A 17,376-nucleotide genomic window follows, 5' to 3' on the forward strand; every position below is an offset into this window, starting at 1 on the left:
GAGTAGGGTTTATATTGCAAAGAGCAAGGTGAACAGGAGTCACCCACTCACACTGTTCCTGCGAGTAAGATTTCTGAGCTTTTGCAAAGGTCCTGTAATTAGAAGGCCTGCCCATTCCCATCTCCAGAAAGAAGGAATGCTGACTAATTACCATTGCCAGCCCTTGTGTGGTCCTCTTCAAGTTCAGTGGAAACCAAGCACAGGAGAGGTGGAAATCGTCTCCAGCCAAGCTAGGGAGCATTTCATCCATGCTTAATGGAGGGCACAGAGAGAAACATGGAGAAACTGATGACTCCGGTGAGGCAGAGTGACCAGGGGCCCAACATCTGAGTCCAATCCCAAGCTCACTGCACTGGAAGGTAACACAGGTCCCCCAAAAAACAGGAAACAAGCACCACCACCAGTGGTGGCTAGAAGTGGCTCCTTGGCTTTCCTTGCACTCATCCAATGAGATGCCTGCAAGAGCAGCTTCCTTACAGAAGCTTTCTGGTTAGAGCCAGGCAGAGAGCAGGAACAAGCTCCTTCCCTCCCATCAAGAGGTCCTACAGGGTGCTCTGGCTGCCAGCTTACTCCTCTGGACACCTGATCCCACAGCCCTGTGACTGCTGAGGGCACTGATCCAGGCTCAGCAGCTTCTCCACCAAGCCAGCGTACATTTCCATCTATGTCAGCACAGCACATCTCCCCTCCACCTCTATTTCCACCACAGAAAAAAGCATCACCATTTCCAAGAAGCACCAGACGGTTCCCCACTAATTATATCTGTATTTCAATGTACATAAAGGTGTCCCCTCCTTCCTGGGCTGGGGCTATTGACCTCAACAACGTTTTCTCCAGGGAGGGCCCCTGCAGGAGGTACAAGTGCCCATCACCTGTGCAAGGAGGGACCTAACTACTGAGACACCACAGATGCTACAAAACTTTCCTTTGTGTCCCTGTGGAGACCATAGCTCTCTTCACACAGCCACAGAAGACAGCATCAGATACACTTCCCCTAGGATAAGCATCCTGATTCATGCTTTGGCCATGGTAAACTGGCATTGCTCTGAGGATTCCATAGACTCTAAGCTGGTTTATTTCCTTCTATCAATCTGGGATTTGGTGTTAAGATTACACAAACACAGAGAAAGTAAATCTCCATGATCAGTTGTTAAGCCTTTGCATGCACATAATCAAATTGCAGAAGCACAACATTTAAGATGTTGATATTGCTAATTATCTCAGTTTCAAAAGGTTTTGTTCATTGGGCTTTTTTTTTTTTTTTTTGCTCCTGCTACCCAATGGAAAACGTCTCTGCAGTTCAGCAGCACATTTCCTGGTGGTCACATGGTGACAGCTGACAAGCAAACCCAAATGTCAAATAGCTGTTATGTCACCTCATGTCAAGCCTGAGACAGAGTCCTGGTTAAGATAGTAGTTTAAAATAATTACATTTTAAAATGCTGTAAACAACCCAGGAAGTGCTCTCCAAAGAGCATCCCAAACAACACTACTCAATCTAGCAACACATGGCTTCCTTGCTTTATTCTTAGTACCAAAAGCATCTCCTCAGCTTGCTTTTTCATTTTCTGTTGACCTTGTCATGCTTTAGGAGAACAGCTAACTTCCACAGATGGGGTTTGATAGCCAGCTTTGCATTTGACAGCAGAACCCACCCCTTCCCCCCAAAATAGAAGCAATTCAGCAGTTCCAACCCACCCTCAGATGGGGCTGTCTAGGACAGCATTCACATGCAGACAATTGAGATGCTGTTGGTTAACTGTGAGTCAGAGGGACCTTAGTACCAGCTCAAAGACAGCTTTTCAGCGAATACAGCTTCAGATCTCATCATTTATTCACGCTGCTATGCTTCCAAAGCAAGCACAACAAACCCCATACAGTTCACCAAAGTAAGATGATTCCAGACCTTACCAAACTACATTCCCTACTCAGTATTAGGGATGAAAGAATCCTGCAGTAGCTGCACTTTAGCATTCCTCCTGACTGAAAGAGGACGGTCTCACCATGTCACGTACGCCAGTTCTCCTCATCCAGGCCGGTGACTTTCAGATTTATACAGACAGGGGACCATCTCAAAGCCCCACACCTAGAATTTGTGAAAAGCTGCAGGTTTGGAGGTACACACAAAGAGGAGAGAGCAATGCCAGCATGAGAACTTTCCACTTGCCTGGCACATAAAGGTGCATTTCCTGGTGTGCTGGACTCCAAGAGCCCCAAGAGATGGTATGGGCATTACAGAGGCTATTTTCTAGAATATACTTGGGGCAAGAAGCTGTTCATGCCACAACACTGCACTATGCACAGTCAAGAAACTTGGAGACGGCCCAATGCACCTTGATAGCCGTACAGATTATGCTAGTGGGAAAATTGCACTGCTTTTTCATGCCAGCAAACAGAAGGATCTCAAAGCTGGAGAGAGAGCACTTCAGATGCAGGGCAACATCACCGTCGTAACCTTGAACAACAAATCCAAGATCCCTACAACTTAATGGTAAAGTGCTTAACCAGAGCTAGGCAAGGTCATATCAGACTGTAAATACCTCCTGATCTCTTATATAAAAATAAGGTGCCCTGCCTAAGTAATATGCACACCCAATGTTGCTCTCTTTGCTATTCTCAAGCACACCTTTGAAGCCCACAGTGTGCTCCAAAGGCTGCTGATCACTTGGTCAGGGCTTTCAGTTCAGTGTCAGCCCATAGCAAAGCCTTCCTGTCCTACACAGATGATGACAGTGAGGTCTCAACTAACAGAGAAGGCAGAACAAGTTCACAGACAAGGTGAACAGATGCAAAGGCCAGGGGGAAAAAGCTGGAAAAGAAACCACTAAGTGGGATCTTATTCTCTGAAGTCAGGCAAGATCTCTGCTTTCTCTGATCAGGGTCTCAAAAGATTGGACTCATGGAAAAACCCCCAAGGAAGAGGTTTTTACACTCCTCCCCTGCAAGTATTTGTCTCTGCACAGCAGAGTCTTCTTGAGTTCACAGGCATGAGGACACTAACCTTATCTACACACAGTCAAATAAGCAAGGCTTCTTTCTGCAAAATTCCCCCTTTGTCATTCATCAAGAGACACTATTTAGCATTCCAGTTCCATGGACAGGGCAAGTGACAGTGCAGAGCAGCAGCTGCTGTAGGATTCAAAGGCCACAGGCTACCACCTGCTCTCAGCAGCACAGCAAACACAGGTACAGACCCTGTAAGAGCCTGTATGAGAATGAACTGCTCTCCTAGTTCAGGCCTAGCTGTACCTTCTGCCCTGTCCTCTTTTACCTCTATGATTTCATTCTAACCTCTGGCCCTCTGGCTGGAAGCTGCACTGTCAGAAGGGTTTATGACACGGACAAGGTACAGCCACGCACCCCATGTGCTTTTACTTTCAGAAGTCAACTGTGTTGCCTTAGAGCTGCTCTCTACCCAAGATACATGTCAGTCATGCAGGTGAGTCAGAAGAAAACAATTTCAGAGAAGTCAAACGGAAGACAGAACTGGAACACCCAAGATCAAGCCTTGGTTAGCTTTAAAGAGCATGGTTTGCCCTCCTTCAGGGGGTAAGTGAACGTTTCCCAGAAGGTGGCCCCTAACCCAGTCCTCTTACACTCCCACTGTACCTCACAGGGAGTGGGAAAAACTGTTCTGATTCACAGAAAGCTCTCTACCAGGCTGGACGCCTCCCTCAGGGCAGTGCCTGGCACACCATGGATGCTCTGGACATATAAATAGCCAGGACAAAGTAAACATGATAACAGGATTGCTCAGCACCCACGATGGCATCTGAGCAAGGCAAAGGATTTGGTCACTACCATCAGCCCGTCTCACACTTGTGCCACGCCTTCAAGTGGCAGAGGGATCACCTAGTTAGGGAACTAACTGGGGAGTGTCACCTCCTCAACAGAAGCAACAGCAATTAAACAACTGAATCCCTGGCAGCTACCTGCAAATGAATCCCTACACAAAATGGGATTAGGGATTATTATCCCTTCTCCACAGTAATAGTTGGCACCAAGGCGTCACTACAGCCTTGAGATCTCAGATTGGGATCTGAACAGCTGTTAAGAGCTCCAGAAGTTACAGATGCACTTCACTGGGCATTTCTGTAAACAAAATGCTCAGAAAGGGAAACTTCAAACCTAACTACACAGAAAATACTAACTTTTGCTGCATGAGGGCTACATCTCAGAAAGGAGTGCTGTGGAAAAACACCTGTCAAAGTGAGAGAACTTCAAGCAATAAACAGCTCTGGCTGCCCTTATCTCTAGGAGAGGCTCATAATTCTCAGACTAAACAGATAGACCCGATTCTCTCACACCACAATCCCCTCTCAAGCTTAAGAAATTTTTCTCCATTTGTTATTCTCAACATAAAAGCTTCCAAGTACAGAGTCTAACACGTGTTTGTTAGCTTCCTCCCAAATATAAAACAACAAGAAAGCCAGGAGGCACCACAAACCATTTTCTTCAGCTGTTACCCAGGCATAGGGATACACCGTATACACTGTGTGCTTGCTTCAGAGATAACGTTTTAAGTTTATTCTGTAACTTGAAAACAGAGATAAAATCTAGCTAAACTGGAGATCTAGCTCTTGCAAAGGGCAAGAGAATTCCTCAGTGCCAAAGATCCCAAGGAATAACACTCTTCCAGAAACAAACACGCAGCCTGAAGGCTGTGCTCCTCAGAGATGCTGCCCAGCTCCCATCTGCACACACAAACTCCGGGTCTCCATCTCCAGCCGGTTCACAGCCACCAAAGGCCAGTGCCCACACGGCGAGAGGCTCCTCTCCTACACCCGAGCAAGGTAAACCCGCAAACCGAGCGCAGCAGGTCCACGCTATAGATGTCTCTGTGTGTGGTGTCAGAGCCAGGAGCCCTGTGCTGACTTCTACCATCAGGGGCCTCCCTGACCTCAGCCACCCGGCAGGGACCGCGGCGGGGGTAAAGGCCTTAAAAACAAAGCGCCGCTCGCACTTCGGGAGGAGGCGGGCGCAGAGCTATTTACATGCACATACATATATACACCCACATCCCCTCGCTGGTGCTCTAATTAACAAATTAGTAGTAACGAAGGGAACACGCGAAGTTGCGCCGGGCTCGGCCCACGCTTACCGAGGCAGGCGCCGCTGACGAGGGCGGTGGCGGTGAGCGCCCCGGCCGAGGCGCCGTACACCTTCTTGGCGTTGGCCACCAGGAACGGGGCATGTTCCTTCAGGCAGCTGGCCACGCCGACGTGGTAGATCCCCAGGAAGCCGCAGCCGGCGAAGGAGATATTCCAGGTGGAGTCCGGCGGGAACATGGTCTCCGCGCCCCGCTGGAGGCGGAGGGTGCCGGGAGGGAGGCAGCAGCAGCCGCGGCGGAGCAGTGAAGCCGCGGGTCTATTTCCGCGCCGCCTCGGGACAGGCGGGACAGGCGGGACAGCCGGAAAAGCAGCGCCGCTGCCAAGGATGCGACTGCGGAACACGGCAGGGCTTGCCGCTGGGAGAGCGGCCCCGGCAGCCAGCTTTATACGCGGCGGACCGGCCCTCGGGCCCGCCCCCGAACATGGCCGCCGCCCCTCGGAGCGCCCGGCCCCTCCTGCCAACCCTTCCTCCGGTGAACCCGCTCCCGGGCCGGGCATTGCGGGGCCGGGCCAGCGCCGCCCGAAGCGGCAAAGGGCCGAGCCCGCCACTCCGAGGGAGAGGGCTGCGGCTGCTCGCAGCGCCCCAAACCTCGCCCTGTCCCGGGGCAGCAGGATGTCCTTCCCTCGCGGAACATCCCGATTCTTGGCATCTGCTCCAAGTCCTTGGGGTTTCCCTTGTTTTCAGGGATGGGGCAAGAAACGTGAGAGAACAGGAAAAGCTTTCCCCTTTCACAAAAAGCTGAGGAATCAGAAGAAGGCAAGTCTTGTCACAGCAATAGGGCAAGAACTGGGAAAAAGGTAATCCCTGTCCCCCTTCAAAACTAATAAAATCATTGGAAGGGACCCGTAAGAATCATCGAGTCCAGCTCCTGGACCTGCACAGGAAGTCCCCAAGAGTCACACCATGTGCCCAAGAGTATTGTCCAAACACTTCGTAAACTCTTGTTAAGGCTTGTGTTGTGACCACTTCCCTGCGGAACCTGTTCCAGTCCTCAACCACCCTCTGGGGGAAGAACCTTTTTTTACTATCCAACCTAAATCTGCCCTGACACAGTTTCAGGCCATTCCCTCCAGTCCTGTCACTGCTCACCAGAGAGAAGAGATCAGTGTCTGCCTCTTCCCTTCATGAGGAAGTTGTAAACTGTTGTACACAAATCACCAAAACACACACAGTTGCTTACCATTCCCAACCTTTCCTCAACATTTTTTTCTCCACATGCCTCTAAGCTCAGAAAAATGCTTACATTTAGTCAGGGCAACTGTGATTTTCAGCAGTACTTCTGCACATGGTCACCACAGAGCAGCACTGGGTGAGAGGCCAATGCTAGTAGATCATCAAAATAGATTTCAGAAGCTGTAAAGATCTCCTTGCCATAAACAATACAGACTACAGACATCCAAATCATTAGGTAAGTACGAACGTTTACAGGGACATCAAAAAGATAAGCATAGCAAGAAAAAGAGCTGCTCTACTCAAAGCTAGGAAGCAAGATCAGCAGGAGGGAGGTTTGAGGGATACAAAACAAAAAGCATAAATTTTTAATTGAACCAATATAGGGCAAAAAAGACTTTCTACCAAGGTTTAAAAAACTACTTCATTAATCTTGGCATAAAGCAATTTGCATTCATTTTCTTACAACTGGTCAGAAGCTTCTCACTTGGATAGTGTTATATGTGTACTTAACAGCTCTTTCACCATTTGGGCTATTAGAGGTTATCCAAGTAGCCCTTCTTCCTGTTCCTTCCACTCCAAACGTCCTTTCAAATGATAGGAGGGAGGCTAATACCCTCCCTAAAGAGTGGCTATCCAGGTTGCAAGAACAGCTGTTTAATGCCTCAGCCTGCTGCCCCACAGTCACGTGATGGAAGCTAAATTCAGCAGGTAACCCTTGCATAAGTCCAATATTTGAGTTCAAGTTAGACATCATACTCCAGCCTCTACAGACAGAGCACTTTTCCATTAAGTGTTTGCCCTTTGCTTTCATCAGACAGGCAGGAGTACAGCTTTAGCTTTCTTTCATGTCCTGCCCCCAAGCCCACCTCACCTAGCTGCCAGGAACTCCCCTTTATACATATTAACATCCTGGAGTACATAAAGAATTAACCCTGCTTACCTTAATCCCCTCTCTATACCCACCCTTCTCTCCCTTCCTCTCATACCTCTAGTTGCTTTTGTAATTTCCTTCCTCCCTTGAATTTGGTGTGGCTACATAACCCTCGTCTCCACCTGGAGAGGGGAGCCCTGGCACACCTGAGCCATGACTCTCTTACAGACCCTTAACACCAAGGCCATCACGGAGCTTCCACCCCATGCTTCTGATGACACAGGAAGGTATTTTCATGTAGTCAATCCCAAAGGAAACATCGTGACTTGCCTTTTCCACAACAGGGATTGTTCTGCAGAAGAATTGGTCACTGGGCTGTGACTTGAGCAGAAGTCTGTGGCAAAACTGACCACTGAACCTTGTCTGCAGATACCTCCCAAACATCTGTAACCACAAGAACATCTTCATTCTGGAGCCAGTGCTGCTCCCTCTTTTTCCAGCATTTCACAAGCCTTAATGTTCCTAGTGTTTCTGGAAAATAGAAACAACAATGCTGTGACAATGCTGGAGTTAGTTTCACTTGATTTCCCAACAGCAATCTCATCCTGAGTTGTTTACATCACTGCCTTGGCCCTCAAGGTTACTTATTTGAGGAGGTTAATGCTGCCCTGTTGAAACAGGTCGATGAAACGAACCATGTGAACACTAATCTCTTGTGGAGTGCTGCCTGGGTACTGGCACTAGCAGGCTGACAAACAACTGTGCTTTTCTCAAAAATGAATTAACCCTCAAAACTAATCTCTTTCCCCCCCGTAAGAAAGTGCAATAGTTCTGCAATTGCTCACAATGCAGCAGTAAGCCAGACCAGTGGGATTTACAAGGCAGCTTTTCCTGCATGTTAAACTCAACTGAAACTCTTCAAATCCACTCATGCCCCTGCAAGCTGAGATGCCACAGAGACGGCTTCACATACAATCTCTCGTTGTTGTGTTTGTTTTCTAGCCTAATGAACAGTGAGCTGTTAGTACCTTTAAGATGATAACATACAGGCAAACAATCTCTGCTTTTTCAGGAAGACTTTGTGTTTTTGCCAGCCATTGGGAATTCAAAGGAAGACCAAAGGCAGCCTGTTACAATGTTGATTCCAGAATGTTACTGTAGTATTGTTGTCCATAGTCAGCAAGAAAAGCACACCAGTCATGAAGCTCAATGCAAGTGCTCTCAGCATCACTGGAAAGCCGTAGTTAAATGTCTTTTTCTTACCTGTGATGTTTGTGTATGTCAGGTCATTCCATGGCAGACTCTTGGCACGTGCTTCATAGGAGCATGTCCTGAGGCAGAGGAGCAGTCCTGCTCCTTTGGGACTCAATTTTTCTTCTAGGAAAGGTACTACAGCCATCTCTGCACCCACGTAAGTCAAACCTCCTGAGTTCAGCAGGCCTACTGCCTGTAGGAGCTTGCAAAACTGGGCCTTGGTAGTAAGAGTGAAACCAGTTGAGAGTGGCCCCAGGGAGCCATTGCTTATTGCTTTACAGTAGTGTCCAGGACATCCTCCCTGCTTTCCAAGTAGTGGAGATGCCTTGTCCCTCTCCCTGCCCCATGGTGTTTGTAAGGAATGATGTTCAGTGAGAGCTGATTTGTGACAGCACAGCAGTTGTGTACCAGTGAGGAAAGCCTGCGTGTTTCAACGTCAAGCCCATGACTAAATCAGTCTCCCCTGCTGTCAATTTGGTAATGCTCAGTTACTAGTGTAATCTCCAGGCACAGGACTATCCCTCCCTTTCTCTTCAATGTCCTTGAGCCCATCTTTTATGAAGAAATCAGGAAAAATCTTCTCTAGCTAAAATTGATTCTGTAAGGGGGACGGACTAGGCAACAAGTCCAAGTATGAGCAGGCACTAGTCTCCTCTGAGAGAATCATGGAATGCCATGCATCCACCCTTGCCTTTGATAAGTCTGAAAGGGCATTGCTGAGACTTGAAAATTCTGAACAGTGACTACAGCGCAGAAGCAGGGATCCCATCTCCTTCACAGCTGAAGCTCATTGAAATCAGAACAGAGGGAACTCCATGTAGAGCACCAAACAAGTGTGCAATAGACTTCCAGGCACATCACTGCTCATGTACAAAGCCATCAGGTGGCAACAGTTTCATAAATAGGTAAGGAAGGGGGAAGTAAACAATAGGTTTGATTTTGTGTTCAGAAGAAATGTTCACTATGAAGAGGTTTTAGCAAATTCTGCAAAATGTGTGTGAAATCTTGAAGCAAAGCTGAGCCATGCCCTGTTCTTTTCAAGAAAAACTTACAAGGTGGTTATGCTACATTGATTCCTTGTGGCACTGTGATGAAAGCTCTATTTTCAGTGCTTTCCCTGAGAGCTGCCCCCAGAAGTTTCTTCTCAGAACAGTTTAGCAATGAGCCAGTCTTTTGCTCAGAGCAGGCTAACTGACAGTTTTGCACTTTTGCAAAGGAATTTAAAGGTTGTTAAGAGGACACCCACTGCAGGATCAGGCACATAGTTCAAGGTTTTATCTTCATGGGAAGAAGACAAAAACAGGGTGAAAAAATAAGTTAGTCTAGATGTAGTTATACTCCTCCCCTCATCACAGTAGCCAGCAACTGGCACCACAGGTTTGTTTCATCTCATGAGCCTGGGCACAGCAAATTCATCAAATAGCTCAGTGCCATTCAAATAAATTCCTTTTGCATGGAAAAACCCTGAGTGCTGTGCCAGGGCAATCCCTTCCTGTGTAAACACTGCTGGTGCTCTTGAGGCAGCAAAGCAAAGCACTACTGGGGAGGGGGGAGACACCTCTCACTAAATCCACATCCAAAATCCACTCTTTTTCAGTGACCTGAAATGGAGAAATCAGCAAGAAAAGCAACACAGCCCCCCTGCTCCCAGGACTGAACCAGGGCCATTATGGGTCTGACAGAGAACCACGGTGAACAATGAATGGTTTCCATTACTACCAGATCACCAGGCTGGCACTTAAGAGACAAAGTAGATGCAAGGTATTGGCACTGTTACTGCTGTACATTTTTCTGGCACGAGGGAGAGAAGGGCAGCAAGGGTTAGTTGCTTAAATCATGGCCATTTTGAGAATCTAACTTCCAACTGCTCTTTTGCTTTGCTGTGAAGTATGGGGTGTTTTCTCTCAGTACACCAGAGATGAAATAGTTTTTCCTACTCGGATTTCACCCAGCTCTACTCCCAGAAGTATTTTCCATGCTTTGTCCAATGACTCATATGAACACAGCTGTATCAGCAACTGCTTTTCCCCCAAAAACAACTACACTAGAAAAGCTCTTCAGTATACACACTGCAGGGGTATCTTTTTGACTCTACTTGTGCAGACTTAATCACAGGAAGATCATCACACATGCAATATGTACTCTACCTACAATGACAGATAAAGACTTCCACAAGAAGCCATGTTAAGTTGCCGGCCAAAACCATCTTCTAGCAGTACACTTCATAAATAAAGCAAAATTCACTTTCCTCTCAGTCTGGTAAGTTCTTGGCATGCCAGAGATGTTTCAGTTCTCCGAAAACACCATTCTCATGTTTCTTTGTTCAGATCAAGGTACAATTTATGTCCTGATATCCCAGAACAGCCATTCAGCATGAAGGGCACCACTGCATTGATCTGTGTCTTATGACAGCAGGATGCAGTTAGGATTTTTTCTGGTTACAGACTGTTAAGCATATGGATGTACCAGGAAATCCTAGTCAACCATTTTATTGATGTTGTCCCTAGATCTTGGAATCTGACAGTCATGAAATCGGTGCTTTTAAACATTTAAAAACCAAATTACTATAATTAGCTCTGAAATTATGTTACTGGCCTAATTCAGGCCTGCTGTTCATTCAGTTTCACATTTTGGAATTGAATAAACAGATCCTAGAAAACAAAGTCCTTTCATTGCTGAATAGATGAGCCACTTCACTGAGTAACTGAGAGCAAAACAGAATGGAGGTGGCTAACATCAGGAAGATTCAGTTTCCACACACTGTTTGAGAAATAGCAGTGTCAAAACAAGCACCCAGGTTCACACAAGCTTTGCCATCTCCTCAGTACTCACAGAGCTGAGTCTTATAGTCTGCCAGAAAATTCACACACCTATTGCAGACAGAGATAAAAATCAAAGCTGTGTTAGAGCTCTTGAAAGAACAGCTGAATCCAAGAGCACTTGCACGGTAATAATAATAAACACGGAAACATTTAAAACAAAGAATTTTAATAACTTCTCTATAACAAATAATTAATCAAAGAGGCCGAATCCCATGTCATCATCAGATTCTTCTGATTCCTCCTTCTTCTCCTCTTTCTTCTCCTCAGCTGAAGAAAAAAAAGACCAAGTGAATAGTCAGTATTCACACTGCACCACAGATTTCCAAGATACAAGATTTGGTGGTCTCAGCTTCCCTGCCTGCAGGGTTTATCTCATTCCCTTTCAGCAACCAAGTAACACTGAATGGATACCGACATTACTGTTGCAGAAATGTGCTTTACACCACCAAGTCTCTTTCGATTTTTAGTTTTAAGCAACACCAATCCTAAGGCAGACAAAGAGCAAATGCTTCTGACTGTCCAAAGGAAAAGTAACTGTTCAGTTGACACTTCCATCACTGAACAGCTGAAGTGGAGAAGCCTTGAAACGTTGACTCAGCTGTTAAGCTGTTACCAGAGACAAAAGGAGTTGCCCTGGAGCCACAGCTCTGCACTCTCACTCACCGGCAGCAGGGGCCGCAGCTGCGGCAGGAGCAGCAGAGCCCCCTCCAGCTGAGACTGCCACGGCTCCCCCAGCCGGCATGCTGGCAAGCTTTCCATTACCTGAACGGGACACAAGAGAGGGTATTTATTTACACGCTCATCCCAAGCACACAAGTTAGGGGAAATGGAAAAGTGCAGGAAAAAACTGATCCTGTCTCATGGATTGAACCTGTCACTAATCTGCTGAAAGGAGCAAGAGGCTGCATTCATGATAAATGTAAAGCATTCTATGGAAAACACTCAGGACTTTTAAGATTCACAAAGGCTTACCCCAAGAACACTGGCAGCATATTATTAGTAAGTTTTCTTCTGTTCAAAAAGTCCCTTTCTTCCAAAAGCTGTCATAAAAATAGCAGCAAACACATCCAATTTCGCACACCCACATTGTTCTCTGAATACAGCACAGTAGCCCAGAAAGTGATAATGTACCTCAAGAGCAACACTGGCAGCACTGCTTTCTCCTGCTCCTCTTTTTTCCCCTTTAAGGGTAAAGAGAACTCTGAGGGCATAACGGGATCACACAGGAGAGAAAGGGAAAGATTGATTTATTTATGGCAAAGAGTACAGTATTTAAACAAATTCCTCAGCACCCTATGAACCCTATATTGCATCTCCTTTGAGACTTCTGATTTCTGTTTGTATTTGGAAAGGCAGCAAGTTCTCTGGCCTCTTGCCTTTCACATACCAAGGCTCCCTTGGCATTCAAAGGTCACATACACACTACGTTTGCCTGTATTCCAGTTTCTGGGAATCAGTTTCTAAATAATTCCCTGTTACTTCAAGATCTAATTAAACTAGCAAAGTAAACAAACATGTTTCATATGCATGTATGCTCTAAGAAACAATTTATTTAAAGTATTACAGAAAGAGACAGCGTGTGTTGTAACCACAACTATAATAGCTCTCTTAGGTCTTTCAAACCACATGGATAGAAATGTCCAGTGCCTGCTCCTGACGCAAGGCCAGGCAAAGTGCTGGCTACCTTTAAACAAAAAATATGCCTGCAAATTCCCTTGTGCCTATACACTTGCAAAATAGTAAAAATTCATTATTCAGAAACCTTTGCACTACCTCAGCTCTGCTTTACTTCAGCCCTACGACCCAGTCAGTCATGTAAAAAGTTCCAGCCTCAGTGAGAGCACAAATTTTTATGGAAATCAGCCCTCAGAGTTCTGTCTCAGGGAAAAGGAAATGCTGGACTCTGAGAGCTCTACAAGACATGTGCACTGGAGGCTTGTGCTCATGGCAGAGAGTGGAGCTGCACCCCAATGCCAACTGCCTGTTCCTTATGTTTCACATCACTGGGGCACACAAGTGGGTGAAACACAAAACATCTCCTAGAGACCCCAAAGGACAGCTCGGTCTCTTATCAAGATGTCCAGAAAACTCCATCATGAGCAGACTTCCAGTAAGCTCATACATGTTTCAGTTCTCCAGTTTAATGTGGTCCACAAGCGAAACCCAGCAGGTACTGGCACTGACCTGCAGGGAATTAGAATGGACCTGATTCCACTCAATCCAGCTGTGATCCACATTGCTGAACAGACAAAGAGTCTGTGACTTGGCAGCAATTCCCTACTCTCAGGTCTAGGCTATCAAAGGAACAGAGGCAATTACCTGGCTCATTCAGAGACTCTACTTACCCTGGGCAATTACATCTTCAATATTTTTTCCATTCAGCTCACTAATAACCTGTAAGTAAAATTTACAATGTTAGAGTTTCCAAACAGCATAAGAACAACTTACATTTAAACAAGTACTGATAAATCATCATATGCAGTGCCTCCATCCTGCTGCTTATCTAGCCCCAAAATTCCTTACTTTTAAGTACCAGGAACAGAACACTGACATGAAAACTTCAGCTAAGTCTTTAGTACTTTAAGCATTTTCATGAAATCTGTTGCTGAACTCATAACTAATCCAGTGAACTTGGAAAATAGAGGATACAGAAATGTTGTGGAACCAATTAGGAAGCCCCACCAACAGTGTAAGTCACTGAGGGACTGTTTACATTTCTTGCTTAATGGCCCCTGGGAGGCTCTGAAGCACTGGGTTCTGGACCCAAAACCACAGGGTCCCATTCCTAGTCCTACCACATGTTAAAAGCCAACCTATTGTATCCTTGCCCTGGAACACAGAGTTCCGACTTTAATTTTAGGACCATTGTTGTATAACCAGAGATGACAAAAGCAAAACACAAACCCCAAAACTGTTAAAGCAAGCACTTAAAAATAATGCTCCAGAACTTACTGGTGAGTCCCAGCTACCAGGAGTCAGTGGCCAAATCTAAAGGACTTTAGCAAGAGCTTTTTAACAGGCACCTTCTGCTTACACAGAGTGTGGGATGTGTGAAATATGTGCCTGCATCACTGCTCCATCCAAGAGAAAGGTGCTTTTAAGACTTCACTACATTTACACAGGCTTAAAATACAGACAACCCAAAAATTAATTATGACCAAAACAGATTCCAGAACAGCTTTCTGAATATTGGAGGATCAAAGGAAGCAATTAATTAAGGCATTAAACCTAAAGGAGCCAAAACCAAAAGACCTGGCATTTAAACAGGAGCACCACGAGTTCAAACCAACATTCCAAACCATAGTAAGGACACTGTCAGCTCAGCCAACCCTCTGTCTTGTTGGGCCTATGGCAAAATACTGGAAAAATAGTTTCTTTTCAACTGTACTTCTCTGGAAACACTTCACATAGGAGTATGAGAAAAGTGATAAGATCATTTTATTGGTTCTTGGTTTTTTTCTCCATTGTTAATTATTTCTAGGTCCACAATGCTGAAGATCTATTATTTCACAAAAAACATTCTAATTAATATACTCTTTAGAAGTCGTTTTTTAACATAACCACATTCATATTAATTTCCAAAACCTTCCTATATATTATCCTCAAATACCTTTAATCTCCATGTTAGGACTTGCCTATGTTTCTTGGTGAGGAAACAAATGCTGCTTTGCAGCACACTAAATAAAAATGTATTACTGAGTATCAGACCTTCAAAAGTGTTAGCTCTGGATCGATACTGACTGAAAATAAGAAGTGAACCTTCAGTGCAGACCATGTCAGAACATTTTCAGTGCATCCTTATATGCAGCCACCATCTCAATGAGGATGATTAGCCTGAACTACCAGAAGCCAGCAACAACTGACAGAGACCTTTGTAGAGGTATTGAATACACTCAATACCTTTGCAGAGGTATTGAATAAGAAAACCAGACTTTCAACAAAAGTTGTAAAAACTTATGACTGGCTCAGCAGTGTTTAGAATTCACACTGGTAAGGATCACCAAATGTCTGAACAGTGTAAGAGCACACCAATAGGGAGGCAACGGGAACACTGAAGCCAAGGAAACAGCTCCAATGTCTGGTGCTGGCTGGGACATCTGGAATAAAGAGGCAACGCCACCTTGTTCATGCGTTCATCATCCGTCTCGATGCCGACGCTGTCGAGGATCTTTTTTAAGTCCTTGGACGTGGGGGACTCGTTGCCCCCGAGCACGGCGAGCAGGTAAGCAGCGACGTAACGCATCCTGCAAGAGGAGAGGAGAGTTTCAGCCCGGCCGAGTTCCGCGTGCTCGGAGAGAGCCCATCCCTGCTCCCTCCGAGCCACAGTCCTGCGGCTCCGCTTCCAAAGGAGGGCCCGCGGCCGGCGAGGCCACGCTGCGCAGGCTGTGCCAGCACGGGGCCCTCCCGCGGGCGGTCCGCACACGCTCCCGCCCGCGCCGGCACCGCACACCTCTCCCGACACGAAGCAGTAACGCGGCACTGCCGATCTGGTGTCCGCCTCAGCCCGTCCCGTGCCTCAGCCCGTCCCGTGCCTCCGCCAGCCCCGGCCCAGGCGCGGGCCGGGAGAGCACATGGCCGCCGTTCTCCCCTCCTGCCCCCCCCTCCCCTCCTTCCAGCCCGAGTGATCTCGCCCGAGCCCCGCGGTCGTGGCGGGGCTGGCGCGCGCGGGCCGGACGGCACCACTGCCGCGGAGGGGGGCGCGCCGCGCCCTTACCTGGCGGCGGCGCGGGACAGCGGCCTAGGACGTGCGCGCGCGAGGGCAGAGCGGCGGCGAAAGGAAGAGGCGAGGCCTCGGCAACGCCTTCTTCCCGCTACCCCTCAACAACGAGCGCTGCCATTGGGCCGGAGCGGCGGGCAGCGCGCAGGCCAATGGGGAGCCGCGGGTGCGGCCGCCGCCAGCGCGGCCGGTAGCGCATGCGCAGAGCATGGGCTGCCCATGCTGGGTGTGCTATGCGGCCTTGGGGTTTGTGCTGGGATGGTGGAGATTCCCCAAATCACGGGGTCACAGAGTGAAGGACATTGGAAAACACCTCTGCGATAACCGCGTCACACCTCTGACCTAATGCCACTCTGTCCACTAGAACATGGCACTGAGTGCCACATTCAGTCTTTCCTTGGACACCTGCAGGAACAGTGACTGCACCTCCAGCCCCGCGCAGTCTGTTCCAATGTCTGATCACTCTTTCTGTGGAGAAATTATTCCTGATGTTCAACCTAAACCTCCCCTGCCACAGCTTAATACTGTTCTCCACCTCTGGAATGCTGCCCTGGACTGGCCTGGTAGGGTCAGCACAGTCCCCTCCATTTGTCCCGTGAGCTGGGTTCTGCCACCAGGTGCACCCTAGGCAGATCCACACACACAGCCCTCAAATAAGTATTTGTTTGTTTTGTATCAGTGCAGAGACGGGCAATGGGTGATGAACCCAGAAAGCCAGTGTCTGGCCTTGTTGCCTTTCTTCATGGAAAGGGTGGTCAGGTATTGGAAAAAGCTCCCCGGGAGGTGGTGGAACCATTGTCCCTGGAGGTGTTGTGGGAACAACAGGACATACCAGTTAGCTTTGCTCTAGTTGTCACAGCGGTGTGTGGTCGGTGGTGGAACTTGATCTTGGAGTGGCCAGCAGGATTAGGGAAGTGATCATCCCTTGGCACAAGTGAGGCCACACCTCAAGCCCTGTGTCCAGTTCTGAGCCCCTCACTTCAATTCAGACATTGAGCTGCTGGAATGTGTCTGGAGAAGGGCAATGGAGCTGGGGGTGTTTAGGAGGTTCAGAGGTGACCTTAGCACTCTGTGCAACCACCTGAAAGGAGGCTGTAGAAAGGCAGGGGTTGGCCTCTTCTCCCTGGTAATTAGTACAGGACAAGAGAACATAGCCTCAAACCGTGTCAGGGAAGGTTCAGATTAAACATTCAGAAGAATTTCTTCACAGAAAGGGAGATTAGACATTGGAATGGACTGGCCAGAGCAAAGTGGAGTCACTCTCCCTAGAGGTGTTTAAGGAAAGACTGGATGTGGTAGGTGCTTAGTGCCATGGTCTATTGGCCGTGGGTTGGACTGAATGACCTTGGAGGTCTTTTCCAATCTGAATTAAATATTTGTGAAATACCTCAACTCCGTGTGTAGATTGGCTTCTTCCACACTGGGTG

The 17,376-nt window shown here is 47.4% G+C and overlaps 2 protein-coding genes and 1 non-coding gene across 3 annotated transcripts in view; all 3 read right to left on the bottom strand.

Moving 5' to 3' along the window:
• PNPLA2 (patatin like phospholipase domain containing 2) overlaps positions 1 to 5,455 on the bottom strand; it is a 28,624-nt gene extending 23,169 nt beyond the window's left edge. Inside the window, exon 1 of the mRNA XM_059474793.1 lies at positions 5,102 to 5,455. Coding sequence (XP_059330776.1) covers positions 5,102 to 5,288 — 187 coding nt within the window. The 5' untranslated portion in view covers positions 5,289 to 5,455. The remainder of the gene's footprint in view (positions 1 to 5,101) is intronic.
• A 5,926-nt stretch (positions 5,456 to 11,381) lies between these two features.
• RPLP2 (ribosomal protein lateral stalk subunit P2) lies at positions 11,382 to 16,064 on the bottom strand. The gene is made up of 5 exons (XM_059474300.1): positions 15,947 to 16,064; positions 15,353 to 15,476; positions 13,578 to 13,626; positions 11,896 to 11,994; positions 11,382 to 11,499 (listed from the first exon to the last, which is right to left on the bottom strand). The coding sequence occupies exons 2-5, from the start codon at positions 15,473 to 15,475 to the stop codon at positions 11,423 to 11,425; spliced, it is 348 nt and encodes a 115-aa protein (XP_059330283.1). The 5' UTR covers position 15,476; positions 15,947 to 16,064; the 3' UTR covers positions 11,382 to 11,422.
• LOC132075228 (small nucleolar RNA SNORA52) lies at positions 13,307 to 13,439 on the bottom strand. Its single transcript, XR_009418741.1, has one exon. It is a non-coding gene; the product is annotated as a small nucleolar RNA SNORA52 (small nucleolar RNA).
• Positions 16,065 to 17,376: the final 1,312 nt, after the last annotated feature.

The sequence above is a fragment of the Ammospiza nelsoni genome, chromosome 6 (genome assembly GCF_027579445.1).
Source record: "Ammospiza nelsoni isolate bAmmNel1 chromosome 6, bAmmNel1.pri, whole genome shotgun sequence".
Taxonomy (NCBI): domain Eukaryota; kingdom Metazoa; phylum Chordata; class Aves; order Passeriformes; family Passerellidae; genus Ammospiza; species Ammospiza nelsoni.